A 15,524-nucleotide genomic window follows, 5' to 3' on the forward strand; every position below is an offset into this window, starting at 1 on the left:
TCACGTTGGAAGTTTGAACTAAAGTCACGACGGATATGTTATACAGGCCATGTGCAGCAGAGCCTGTCTTAGAGCATAAACAAAATGTTCTTTCTTTTGTCATCATGTGAATAAAAGATATCTACAGTGGCGCCGGACTGCTATAATTGACAGCATCGCAGTCCTGTGGCATATTTTCTGCTCCATCTTTTTGGCTATATTAAAACTGTGATATTGTTAATGTTGTAAATATGTTTGTACAACATGATTGACCTTGTTGTTACCATGTCTGCCATGTTATTCGTCATTTGATATTACGGGATATATTTCTTTCTTGGTAGTTATTGACATGTAGTATACCCAAGTCATGATCCAATTATCGAGGTAGAAAATACAATACAAACAAAATGTGCTTTCTATTATCAACGATAAAGGATATCTACAGATTAAGTATTTTTTGTCAAACTTTTCTGAGCAACGGCTGTTCATTGTATAGCTGTAAACTTTATCGGAGGCTATTTCGGGGAAAGTAGCATAAAGCCAAAAAATATACTGAGGATGAAATCGGGGTATTACCAAACCACATGCAGACGCTTAACACTTCAGAATGTATGATTATATGACCCCTTTTTTGCAAGGTATTCGTGTTATGATTTAATTTTTCGCAATGTAAATTTTCTTGATAGCAACATTTTTGAATCGCCAACCTTTGGTGTTTACATGTCACAGTTAATTCGATGGTTAAAGTTTTTTCTCAATATCACGATTTTCGTGCAAGATATCTCAATATCTATCAACTCGAAATCTCGTGTTTTGCATGTTGATCGAAAGGGCGTAGACGTTTTGCTGTCGTCATAATGAAATATTCAATTTCTGATGCGATATGAGGGTTTATACGGCGGGTATTTTCAGTGAAGCAAAAGACGCTTACTTATTTTATTGTTCTTGTACTTTTTTCAGGAGTCACCGTGTATTTTTTTTCTTTTGTTCATATTTTGCCCTGTATATGGAATTTGGGTTTTAAATCATGATTATCTTGTCATATTGATATTTTCTTGATATTATTTATACAAGTTTTGCCGGCGAAGTCGCGATAGGATTCACTGCCTGAATCACCATTACTGGACATCGTTAAGTTTCTTTGAAGATTTAACTTTTATAAAAAACAAACTGTACCTCTTGGTCATTTTACGGTGCTGGACATGCTGATTAGATAGAGCCAATTAAATGTACACAACCTTCATCAAATCGGAATTGACGTTACACATGATCGACCAATTAGAATCGTTGGTTTTCAGAAAAATAATTTTTTTAAGCTTCCTCGGGTGTTTACATGTAGAAATAGTGCTGAAATTTCGTTAAAATTTATTCTACTTATTTAAATGATATGTCCATATATTCGTTGTGCTACACACCCGTAAGAGTAGGATAATTCTATCACATTGTAAACAAGAAAAATGATATTCAATGTCTTTACACGTAATGACAGAATGTCAACATTATATTTCATTGATATTATATTCATATCACTCATGATATTGCTGATAAATGATAACGGTACAGATATATCTAATATATATTCCTATATTCATAATACAAAAACTCTCATAGCTAGTTGTAGTGTTAAGAAAACATAGATATAAACATATGATTAGTTCACATAAACATGAAGTAACGGTAGGTAGCTAGGGTTCCAGGATAAAGAATATGGCATGTTAACGTCTGAATATCTCATACGTAACTATGCCATTGATATGACATAATAATTTCTCTGGGGCACTAACCGGCTTCCGTATAAATTACGATCTAATTACTAGTGATTAGTCATTTTGTTCACACAAATGTCATGCTTGCTCAAATACGAATACAACGCCTTCTTTTTCAGCAAAATATTTCTGAATTATCCTTTTTTTAATCGTTTTCCATTTTCCAGTTTCCTCCATGTTTTCCATCAACACTTCCAGTATACCGTCATATTCCGGATGTCTCAGGTATTCCTCTCGCATCACTAAGATGATAAATCCACCTGAAATACAACAATTAATACATTATAGGCACAAAGGGCTTCTAATGGCCAATGTTACCATCGGCGCGAAGCATTCATTTGATTATACATCATCTAATTAGGTGTAGCGCCCAAAGTAAAGATAGGGTAATCACAGATGATATACAACAAAATGATAACATTCGAATGTTTCAATATCAACTAACTTTGCAAGACAGAAAGAATACAAGATCAGCGCCTAACGATGATTGAATAAAAGACACACAAGTGAATAGCACCTTTCAATACAAATTAATAGTAAGATACAATTAACCGAAACTACATCATACAGCTGTCGTCAGTGATACTATGGGCCTAAATGTTAAAGCTTATGAGGCTCACATGCCTATTGATTAAATAAAATTTGTAATTTTCATATATCAGGTAAACTCAGGTGGATAGGAGTTGCTTCCCTTCTCTTGCATTACAACATTATCATTTAATGACTATGTTGTATATTAATGTGTTTTGCCTTGTACCACTGTGATGTTATGTCTGGGAGAGGACTTAAATATGTCATATATATATATGTCAATAAAATTCATAATCCAGACGGGAAGGTGCACAAATCCCATAATTACATAAATTTTGTGATTTATATACATCAGATAATCTTAAAACTACGTCAAATACATGTGCATATCCTGAACCGTGCCAATATTACAATGAATCAAAACGTGGCGTACAGGTTACAGTAAATCTCGGGGACTTAATATCCACCGGCAGTGTCTAACACATACTCTTTCAAAGGATTGTACCATTGAAAAGCATCTTTAAATAGAAATAGATGATACAGTAGAGCTAAATTATGAATTAAACTGCATACAGCTGTTCCGTGTTGGAATACTGCAAAATAACTAGAAGGGATTATAGTGAAATGTTTACAAGGGCAGGAAAAATGAGAAATAATATAGAAAGTGATTACCTTTACGGGTTATTCTTAACATCTCCCATAATGCACCTGCCGGAATGTGACCTTGACCTATTCCTCTGGATGAAGCGACGATGTCATAGGTGTCTGCACGGAAAGAAATAGTCAGTGGTTTACAAAACGTTACAAATCAATCCCATTACACACAAGCAAGAATATTAAGTAATAAGAGACGAACTTATCAGGCAATATATTGATATTTCTCTTAAATCATAGGAATATCATCGTTATAGAATGATATTTTTTTTTCTATTCGCATGTAAAATCGCAAAAATCTATATTTCATTTGTAGTTACAAGCAGTTCCTTATAATTGACTTTCATACGTTGCTTTGATGTCTCTCTTTTGACTAGATGATTCAAAGTGGAATACATTTTCGAGATTAAATTGGTAAATATATATTAATAACTGTTAAAACGTTTAAACAACTGTATTATTGTTGTTTTAATCATTTAATCTGTTATCTAGATTCCAATCAATCTATTGCTATAAAAATAATGCAGCTATTAGATATATGTTATGCTTTGAAACCAATTATAATGTTTCCAAATATTGCTGATTTTTTATTTTTAATTAGCAATATTTGACTATTGATATTGCTACACAGTTGGGTACTGAACAGTTTTATTGTGGTAGAAACAGATCACACAAACTCGTGGCTGTGGTACAAGGCTTTTTCTCTCATTGATATTTTTCAAAAGTTACAAACATACGACCTTTTACTCGGTTGAAAGAAATATCACACACCTGATGTGTAACGTCTATTTGTACTGACCATTATTTTGCGTTTGAAATGAAAATTGATGGAGTTGTAGTTTTCACCCAGCTGTTGTAAATATCTTTGACTTCTCCCTTGGTTTGTCCTGCTGTGAACAATTTTTTTAGTATATCGTAAATCACCTCCTCATTACCAGTTCCGTCTGTATTCATTTTGAATTCTGGAAAAAACATATATGTTAACTTTTTTAAAGACCAATATGTGTCGCAGTTTTGAATTGGAAAGTTTCGTCAGGGATGGCATTATCGTATGATAGACTGTTCACATGTTTATAAAAGACTCATGTAAAAGATTTATGGACCTACAACAATATCATTACTGGATAGAACAAGAGGCTCCCGGAACTTAACAGTAATCTGACTTTAAAGTTATAAAATGTTCAATAACAGTAGTAGGGGTAACAGTGATTAAATAATAATAACAACAACACGAAATGTAAGTAGTGTAAGTGACAACAAACAAAGACTTCTTAATTTGTCAAAAAAGGTTTTGCCTTAATGACTTCAGTGGAACTTCATTTCTCCACTATGTACATACGGAGGCCGTGAGAAAAATGTCTTCTTCCATTATGAATAGTAACAAAAATACATTATGCAGTGAACGAACATGGCACTTGCCCGCTCGCCAATGGCAAGTGATATCATATATCACATATCATTATCAAGCGAGTAAAATCATAAATTTACTCGTTCGGTTTGGCGAGTACGACAAAATTCCTCTCTCCAAAATAATGTTTTTAATTTCTTTGACCAATACGCTGAAGTACGTTTGTAAAATATCCGACTTTACAGTAACTTAATCGTACAGTAGTAATGTGTCCCATAGTAAGTACACGTAACAGTTTTCGGGCTAAATCGCTGTGAAATACGTCATCACTTGTTGATGGGTTGTGCCACTGACAAATACAACCGTGTTCCGATTGGCGGATACACTGTAATGGGACGCTAATCACTAGCAGTGTTACATCCAGCGTGTTTTCGGTTCATCAATTCAACATGTAAACATGTCCCTATTACGGTATGGCTTCACCGGCGCAAAAGCGCCAGTTGTGACGCCGACTGGGAATAACGATAAAACCAAACTGAAAGAATATGAGAAAAAAAGAAAAAGAATATTCAATTCAAAATGGAAGGTGGGCCGTGCTTGGTTAGAAGATTCGGAAGACGGTACCGGTATGTTCTGTAAATGGTGCAGAGACAATCGTGAACTGTTGAAGTCTCGTGGATTGATAAAACACAGCACCACTTTTATTGATGGGTGCTCAACTTACAAGTTGGAATCGATTACATACTTTTGTCACCAACTTCAATAAATAAAATAAACCAAATGTTAACATGTCACAATTCTTTATTGTTAAACCTAATGAAAACGAATCAATGTAGCCATTAATAATTTGGGCGAGTAGAATTTTGTTTTGGGCGAGTTGATTTCTAAAGGCACTCACCCGGTTCGGCGAGTAAAAAAAATTGTTAAGTTCTCACACTATTATGTTTAGCGATCTGACAAGAACTGAACCCAGGTTAGACAATCCATGGGTCTACTGAATAAGTCGTTATGACGGCATGACATTTTTACATATTGACCACGTCCATATATATAATATAAATAAAGTTAAATTACCACCTACATTGGATAACAATTACCAGTCCCCTGTTCAGTTTAAATAATAGATGTAAGAATATTTTGCGAAGTTAATCTTGAAGTCTTAGTATCCGGAACCTCTGATGTATGACTTAAATTAATAAACCTGTAATTATTTTCATATCCTTGCTTAAGTTCTTATCGAAAATGCTAGGCTGGAACTGAACCAAATAACACTACTCTCTGTAATAAAGAGATCAAGAAAAGTTACACATACTAGAGAGAGAGAATCTACTGACCTTCCTAGGGAAGAATCTTCACATAGAATGTCCACATTTGTCAGGAGACTCTATAAGTGTAGTGAAATGGGTATTGTTTTATTATTTTTTAGGCAGGCATCCTAACCTGTAAATAGTTAGGCAGCTCGTTTTCAACCACTACACTTATACATAGGGATTTATTTCTGGGTTGTCAATGTAGATTTTGTCCTTGAATGAAAGTGTCTATGCTACAGTACTATGAAGCACTGGTCATACCAAAATCAAAACTAGGCTAGAAGGACGAAACAGCTATATGATGCAGTTTAATTCATTGTTCGACTTTACTGTATCTCACACTAAATTATGAAAAGGTGCTGTTCATTTGTACAATCTTCAAATGTAAATGTAATATCGAAGTATTTCTTTCAAATGTAGTATGTTTGATTTATAGTATGAATACTCAAGATTTTTTGTGTCTGCTCATAGACTTAGGCATCTAATAATACACAATATTCAAACTCTAGTCCAGGATCTCCATGGCTGCTCGCATACCACGAGTGTCGATTTACAATTTCTTATTTTTATATTTTATATATTCTATATTTTTTTTAATGTACTTCTTCCTCAGCTCTTACAAAGCTTGAACATTATAATAAGTTTTCTTTTGTTGATTTATTTCACCAAGTTGAACATGTCTTACAATGCTTTCCAGACACTGCTTGTCCTATGAACCAGATTCAGTGGCAAAGTATGACACTGCAATCTTTTTTTTAATTCCATAACAATTAGAATCAGAGGTACCCTTGTGTGAAAAGTGGGTGATATGTTTTCTGTACTATCCTCAACCCTGTTGCAGACCATGTAGTACAGCATACTTAAATTCCTTCTTCAAGGTCAGTTATGTATGAATTGAAAATAGGTTTTCAGTGAAAACCTACTTTTAGTGGATTAACCCATCTTTTAACAGGCTTTGGTTTACTAAGATATTAGAATCTTGAAACATCCCAATATTAATACATATATAATTTTTAAAAATTCAAAATCATCATTTTACTGTCTAAACAGTATTTGCATTTACATTTGATAGTGTATTGATGACAATGTACTGAGGCTAATACTAAGATTAAATCCTACAGGAATTAAAATTGTATTGTTTTGTTGTAAACGGTAAATACCGCATACATGTACAATTCTTCAATAGAAATGTGAATAAACGAGAAATTACATTCCTGCTGAATATCGCAGACAGGGATTGATGCCGAGCAACTTCCTCTGGTCATCTACCATGCACCAACAAGCTGAGACAAATCGCAAAGGTATGTGCAAGGGAGAATTATTGGGACACAACGTAAAAAGGCACATTGAACAACTGCATTTACAGTGCTATTTGCTGAAGATCTTCTATAATCTTAAAACGTATTCAACACCTGAAAGATAATTTCTTAAAGAGTCCCAGTGAACCGTGGTACATTTTAAATACATACTATAACCTACAATATTTGTACATAATTCATTGTAATAATTCATTGTATTTTTTATATTCTACATTCTACACAACATTTAACGGCCAGGACAGAATCTTACAAATATTCCTAAAAATTACATGCTATTTACAGAATTTTCAAACTTTAATTTTTTTTTTATATTCCTTTAAATCAAAGTGGCAACATAGGTTCAGTTGATGTATTGGAAAATTGCTTTCAAATGAAAATTATCTTCTGCTTTTTGCATAGAACTCATTTTTAGGCGTACTTCACGCAAGAGTTGTGACTGTAGTTTAATATTCAATATAATAACAAGCCAATATGCTGTATGATTTTTGCTTTTTGCTTTAAATTGTTTTCAAATGAAAATTAACTTCGTGTTTTTTGCAAAGAACTCCTTTCAATATAACAACAGCCTAACACATTTTGTCTTTTTTGTATGTAATCATATCTCTACTGGCTGCATTTGAAAATTGTTTCCAAATGAAAATTAACTTTTCGCTTTTAGCATAGAGCTGAGAACATGACGTTTTGTCATGTCCTACTTCACCAGCAGGTATGTCATTTCATTAGTGACAGTTTTCGGATGTCAATCGGCAGCACTTTGTGATAAATGGACTGGATATGCAAAGATATCAGCATTTTATCGATTTTGAATGGAATATAATATTATAATAACCTCAAATAGGGAATAGTATGTAGAGATAGACAGATTGTCAAAAATATTCGGATGAATAAAATGATGTGTCAAAAATACATTTTAAAAATCAGACACGTACATGATGTCGGTAGTAAAAAGACATGCATTTATAAGAGAAAGATTAGATATATATGTCACTTCGTTGAAGAGCGTGACCTCTATAAAAAATAACTCCTCCCGTTGTAGAATGTGACCTCTGCAGCAAATATATGCCTCCCGTTGTAGAGTGCGACCACGATAACCAATATTTCCTCCCGTTGTAGAGGGCGACCTCTATAGCAAATAGATCCTTCTCGCTGTAGAGTGTGATCTGTATAGCAAATAGATCCTTCTCGCTGTAGAGTGTGATCTGTATAACAAATAGATCCTTCTCGCTGTAGAGTGTGATCTGTATAACAAATAGATCCTTCTCGCTGTAGAGTGTGACCGCTATAACAAATAGATCTCTCCCGTTGTAGAGTGTGACCACTATAACAAATAGATCTCTCCCGTTGTAGAGTGTGACCACTATAACAAATAGATCCCTCTCGCTGTAGAGTGTGACCACTATAACAAATAGATCCCTCCCCGTTGTAGAGTGTGACCACTATAACAAATAGATCCCTCCCCGTTGTAGAGTGTGACCACTATAACAAATAGATCCCTCCCCGTTGTAGAGTGTGACAAATATTACCAATACTTTCTTCCCATTGTAGTGTGATCTCTTTAGCAAATAGATCCCTCCCGTTGTAGAGTGTATCCTCTATAACAAGTATATCCATCCCATTGTAAAATGTTATCTTTATAACAAATTGATTCCTTACATTATACTGCACATTATCAATGCACATTTCAAACATTACTTGTATAGTTTAGTCCTATGGCAGGGTGACTTGTAAAACGTCGATCTATATGCCCATATGTAGTAGTGTCTGAATCAGTTATAATCATAGCTTCAATAATTTCTTCATCTGTCTCCGCCGACATTTTCAGAAAAGCAACAACGAAATATCGTGTGGTGCGATGAGAAATAATATACGCATGAACTTTGCTTGTAATATAGTAATGAAGTCGGGAATGAATGGTGTCGAACTGACTACATAGAGTGATGAAAGGTCATACATTATAACACATGTGTATCTTTATTCTCAGAAATACACTTAATTTATAGTTCACAAAGGTGAATTACATGCTGATGTGAAAATTATATCTGCATGTTATCGAGAATGGTGCAATTTGTACAATTATGCAATGAGTTCACCTTTGGACCACTTTTCATTTATGGCTGGCTTTTCAAATCACCTTTCGTCCGTGTTACGTGTTACGTGTATATAACATGTCACAAAACCAATTTTCTCATAACATATAAACATGTAATTTCTTGTATGTATTTGACTTAAATCTTAAAAGTATTTACGCTGTTAATCTATGAAATGAAGTCATATTGGGATATGTAAACGTACACATGTAAATCACTTTCTATACTGCTTTGAATTGTTAAATAGAATGTACATATGGTTATTAACTTATACTCTGAGACTGCTGACTTTTGAAACTGGATCGGGGTGGATTGTTACTGATCATCCCATCAACGGATACATACAGAGGCTCTGCATGTCTGGAGTCTCATTTTCTGTGCCCCATCCAACACTTTTTTGACCCAGCAAAATATTTAACATAAACAGTCAAAGTGGTCATGCGGAATACTTACTACCACCGCTCTGTCCTCAACCCCAGAGAGTAGGATCACTAACACACCGCCTAACCAACTTAGCAATAAAATTGCCTTTTCTCAATCGCATATCAGTTTTCCCTTTCCACTCTTTAAATATTACACTTTTAATTGAAAGAAAGGAATTTGATTAAGAGCGAAAATAACAGCAGAAAGTTACGGAGTGATGACCTACATATGGACATTAAACAACAAAAATTATAGCACGAGTACGCTACTATTCACTAACATTCAGTCCATTAGATGGGACTTACCATGGTGTCCTGTGGAATGCATTCTTATCTCTGAAATCCAAATTGTACTGAAGTTATATCTCGCCTTTCAGCGATAACAATATCATTGACTATTCTGGAGTTACAACAGTGACTGGCCTTCTAGGGTGTGCGCCATCCCAAGGCTCTGCCTGCTATGCTTACATTCCGCCACCCATCTATTCATTGTAGATATGAAGGGGATTCATTCCCTAGTGTTGCTACCATATCAGTATGGATATACTTCGATTTTTCAAACGTCACTTGCCTTGTTTATGTTAGAGTACTACCTTTTCAACATGAAGTGACCAAAGGATACACAGTCATAAAAAGTCGGGAAAAATGGAACTGACAAAGGACATCCCGGCTTAACTTCTTCAATACAAGGCTCACAACTTATCAATCACTCTTCATATTCGCATGTTTTTTGACGTTCAGGTAGTTTTACGTTACACTTGACGACGATTTTTTTTAAATAAACATACTTTACGTTGCATTCAATCGTTTTATGTTATTACATGATAAGAATGTTTTGAAATACAAAGAAAGAAAACAACTTATTCAACTTTCGAATCATTTGCATCCGGAATAGGAAATCGGCGAATTTCAATACAGTGACTAGAAAGAAACGCTCTGGTTGGCCAAAACTACGAAAGTTATATTATCACTAAAATTGTTTTCATCAAATATAGTCCTATATTACACTGGTAAGTGTTTTGATACAGCTCGATCAGCTATATCTTTTATCGTTCAAGATAATTCTTCTATTTAAACTAGTGTGTTGATTAGAATATTTATGAAAGTTTTTTTCAACACTGGATCAAATTTGCCGAGGTATAACAGCACTTTAGACCTTAAAGTTTTTAACCTATCGACTGCAACTTTACTGAGGTTACTAACTGGTCAATGCATTCAAAAACTGCATTTGCAATGTATCAGTTACGTGAAAATTTAAAAACAGTTGCATTTGAGTTGTGTTGCTGAATTGCATTGACACTAAATACTTCAAACCACATAGTAACCATTCTGCATCTACAACGACAGTTGTGAAAACCATATTCAACCATCACGAGAACTGCAGAATTGATTGCTGAATGTGTATTTCATAAAATTCTGTCACGAACCGGTGAATTGTGACAAACGGTAAAGATATTTTGAACTCATTTGAATTCGTAATTGTAGACAATAGGAGTCGTCGCCCTAAACTTATAAGGATTCATTGCAAGATAACACTAGCTTAGTTTACTCTTAATAAACAATCAAACAAAAGGTATTGATAATAAATCTTTTGTACCTTGCGATGAATATACGATGTAAATGAAAAAGAGTTGATTGTTTCTTGTGTTTTTTCTTTTGATTGAGCGTGGAGATAATAGAAATATGCACTCTGAAACTCTTTCGTGACAACTCTGTACACACTAATGGTTAGTAACGGTGGGACAATCAAGTTTCGGAATATTACAGAAAACATAACACAGATTTCCATGATACCAGTGATAGAAACTGTGTGTTAAAATCGGATGAATGACTAAACTGTAATTTCTAATATTACAAAAAACGACAAGTTTCACTACAACCAAAATGACGTTCAGTTCCCATTCAATCAGCGACGTCGTCCAATGAGTGAAGTTAAGTGCTCCTCCAATAATTTATACATTTGAGATTTATTTTTTGATAACAGTGACGCATAGAGCAATAAACTGAAACAGATTTTCAATTAGAGTATTTTATTGCTTTCAAATATATGTGTACCCTTTGCCCATACATGTATAGACTTAACCGAGTCACTTGATTCTAACAATTTAATGATCTGCAGTTCATATCATATTCAGAAAGCGTGTAGGCGATAACACATTTCAGTAAAAACATCAATGTTGATATCGCGCAGACATTCAACAAATCGTCCTTGATATCTATGGGAAAAAACGTAACAAAGAAAGACACTTAGAATACGTGTACTCAGAATAAAAGCTACACATTCTGAAAAGAACTTCAATGTCATCAGATAACTCCGGCTAGATCGGCTGGTTAACTATACCCAGTAGTCCGGAAAATTCGTCATCTGGACGAGTTTGGCCGGGAACGAAGGTGTCCTAATTATTGGGTGTTGTTTTTCTACAAAGAAACCAACATCAACAGCTTTCCACCAAGCTGTATGATAAGCGTGGTGATTCCATTTTCCCTAATGTGACCCTTTCATTTCTTGATAGCAATATTTCTGCACTCCAAACTTATTGTTTTTACAAGAAGGAAGGTTTATCCCCAATAACTACAATTTTCGTGCAAGACGCCGTCAACTGATAGACAATTTCGTAACACAGGCTCTCAAAAGATGAAGTTGATGAAAATTATGTGGAAGCTTTACGGTCATCATAGTGATCTAATTTAGACTATTGATTTTATTTGTGCGTTATGAAGTTGCAAGCTGCTTAGATACAATTACACGGTATATAATAATGGTTATGATCATAGACACATCTCTGTGAATATTAGTGTTATACTTTGTATATACAGTACTGGGAAAGAGGTGAGACTGGGAAAGTGATATTGATTAATCGAGTAGATGAACCATTTAGGATTTTTTACTATAGAAAAGTTAGTATAAGAAATGAACACGAACATTAGATAATCATAATCTATTCGTGGCTCTGACATATTCAATAGTTGCTTTAAAATAGATAAATTTGTTTTGTCAATACAGTCAGTAATTGTAACCCGTGACGCCGGTTTGTTATCGTGATATCGTGATATCGCATCGTGGTATCGTGATATCGCAATATCGCTTCCTATTAAACGAAGCGATATTACGATGTCCCGAATCAGCCACCATATCATTCTCATTTGGAAATCTGTAAGTACTTACTCGGATTGAACAAGATTTATATGGCGGATAGTCGAGAACACAACACACGCTTGTCACTTTAGAATGTATGATTATATGACTTTTTTGCAAGGTCTTCGTGTTATGATTTCATTTTTTGCAATGTAAATTTTCGATTTCTGGAGAGCAACATTTCTGCGTCCCCAACCTATGGTGTTTACATGTCACAATTAAAGGCTTTTTCTCAATATCACGATTTTCGTGAAAGATATCTCAATATATACCGACTCGAAACTACGTGTTTTGCAGGTTGATCGAAAGAGCGTGGAAGTTTTGCAGTCGTCATAATGAAATTTTGAAATATCTAATTTCTGATGCGATGTGAGGGTTTCCATGGCGGGTTTCTTCAGTGAAGCAGCAGACGTTTACCCTTCCGGAACACCTAATTTTATTGATCTTGTACTTTTTCATATTTTGCCCTAGTTATATGGAATTTAGGTTTGAATTATGATTATGTTGCCATTTTGGTATTTTCTTGGTGTTATTTATATGAGTTTTGCCGGCGTCGGCTTAGCCACGATATGATTCCCTGCCTGAATCACCATTACTTGACACTTTTAAGCTTCCTTGAGGCTCAAACTTTTATGGTCGAATGAACAAACTCTACCGCTTAGTCATTTTACGGTGCTGGACATGCTGATTAGATATAGCCGATTAATTGTACACAACTTCTTATTCTCCACAAATACCGATATATCTAGTTACAAATGATCGACCGATAAGAATCGTTGGTTTTAAGAAGGATAGATTTTTTAAGCTTCCTCTGGTGTTTAGATGTAGAAATAGTGATGAACTTTTGTTAAAATTTATTCAACTTTTAAATAATATGTCGATATATATTCCTTGTGCTACATGCCCATACAAGTAGGACAATTCTATCACACTAGGTCATTAAACAAGAAAAAGTTACTCAATGTCTTGACACGTAATGACAGAATTGCTGATAAACGATAATGGTACAGATATATCTACTATATATTCCTATATTCATAATACAAAAACACTCAGCTAGTTATAGTGTTTAGAATATACATGTATACAAAGTTCACATAGACATGAAGTAAAGGTAGGTAGTTAGGGTCGCAGGATAAAGAATATGGTATAATAAAGGCTGAGTATATCATACGTAACTATGCCGTTATAATATTTTCCTGTGGCCCTAACCTGCTTCCGTACGAAGTTTCGATCTAATTACTAGTGAATATTCCGTCAGTAGTCATTTTGTTCACGCAAATGTTATGCTTTCTCAAATACGAATACAACGCCTTCTTTTTCAGCAAAATATTTCTGAATTATCCTTTTTTTAATCGTTTTCCATTTTCTAGTCTTCTCCATGTTTTCCATCAACACTTCCAGTATACCGTCATATACCGGATGTCTCAGGTATTCCTCTCGCATCACTAAGATGATAAATCCACCTGAAATACAACAATCGATACATTATAGGCACTAAGGGATTGTAATGGCCAATGTTACCACCGGCGCAAAGCATTCATTTGAGTACATATCATCTGATTAGGTTTAGCGTCCGAAGTAAAGGTAGGATAATTACAGATGATACACAACAAAATAATAACATTCAAATGTGTCAATATCAACTAACTTTACAAGACAGAAAGAATACAAGACCAGCGTCTAACGATGATTATATAAATGACACATAAGTGAATAGCAACTTTCAATGCAAATTAAATGTGAGATACATTCAACCAAAAAACGATTAAACTACATTATACAGCTGTCGTCAGTGATGCTAAGGGTTTATGAGGCGAATGAGAAAAATCTAAAGTAACCAAAAGAAAATTCAAAAGCTAGACAGGAGGTTAACTAGCCTAATAATTGAATAAATTTTGTAATTTTCATATATCAGGTAAACTCAGGTAGATAGGAGTTGCTTCCCTTCTGTTATATTACAATGCTATCATCTAATGACTATGTTGTATATCAATGTATTTTGCCTTGTACCACTGTGATGTTATGTTTGGGAGAGGATTTAAATATGCTCTGCATTATGTCCAATCCTTTTGTCATATATATCTATCTACATGTCAATAAAATGCACAATCCAGACGGGAAGGTGCACAAATCCCATAATTAAATAAATTTTGTGATTTCTATATATCAGATAATCTTAAAACTACGTCAAATACATGTGTATATTCTGAACCGTGTCAATATTACAATGAATTAAAACGTGGCGTACAGGTTACGGTAAATCTCGGGGACTTAAAGTCCACTAGCAATGTTAACCACATACTCTTTCAAAAGATTGTACAAAAACCGCACAAGTGAATAGCACCTTTAAATAGAAATAGATGATACAGTAGAGCTAAATTATGAATTAAACTGCATACAGCTGTTTTGTCCTGGAATACTGCAAAATAACTAGAAGGGATTATAGTGAAATGTTTACAAGGGCAGCAAACGAGAAAAAAATACAGAAAGTGATTACCTTTACGGGTTATTCTTAACATCTCCCATAATGCACCTGCCGGAATGTGACTTTGGCCCATTCCTCCGGATGAAGCGACGATGTCATAGGTGTCTGAAAGAAATAGTCAGTGGTTTACAAAACGTTACAGATCAATCCAATTACACACAAGCAAGAATATTAAGTAATAAGATAAGAACTTATCTTGAAATGTATTAATATTTCTCTTAAATCTTAGGAATATTAACGTTATAGAATGATATTTTTTTCTATTCGCATGTAAAATCGCAAATCTATATTTCATTTGTAGTTACAAGCAGTTCCTTATACTTGGCTTTAATACGTTGTTTTGATGTCTCTCTTCTGACTAGATGATTCAAAGTGGAATACATTTTCGAGATTAAATTGGTAAATATACATCTCTTTCATCGAGATATCAGTCATATATAAACCACTGCTATAGAAAGAACATTGTAATTAATAAGTTTAAATA

General features: G+C 34.2%; 1 protein-coding gene across 1 annotated transcript; it reads right to left on the reverse strand.

Moving 5' to 3' along the window:
- Positions 1-1,823: 1,823 nt before the first annotated feature.
- Positions 1,824-15,145, reverse strand: LOC132552614 (uncharacterized; the record flags this gene model as incomplete). Its single annotated transcript, XM_060216803.1, has 4 exons — positions 1,824-2,005; positions 2,949-3,041; positions 13,962-14,018; positions 15,053-15,145. Coding segments are annotated over 4 exons (425 nt in total), but the record flags the coding sequence as incomplete, so codon positions are not given.
- Positions 15,146-15,524: the final 379 nt, after the last annotated feature.

The sequence above is a fragment of the Ylistrum balloti genome, unplaced genomic scaffold (assembly GCF_031769215.1).
Source record: "Ylistrum balloti isolate Yb309-2 unplaced genomic scaffold, AGI_CSIRO_Ybal_v1 Utg370262, whole genome shotgun sequence".
In the NCBI taxonomy this organism is placed as follows: Eukaryota; Metazoa; Mollusca; class Bivalvia; order Pectinida; family Pectinidae; genus Ylistrum; species Ylistrum balloti.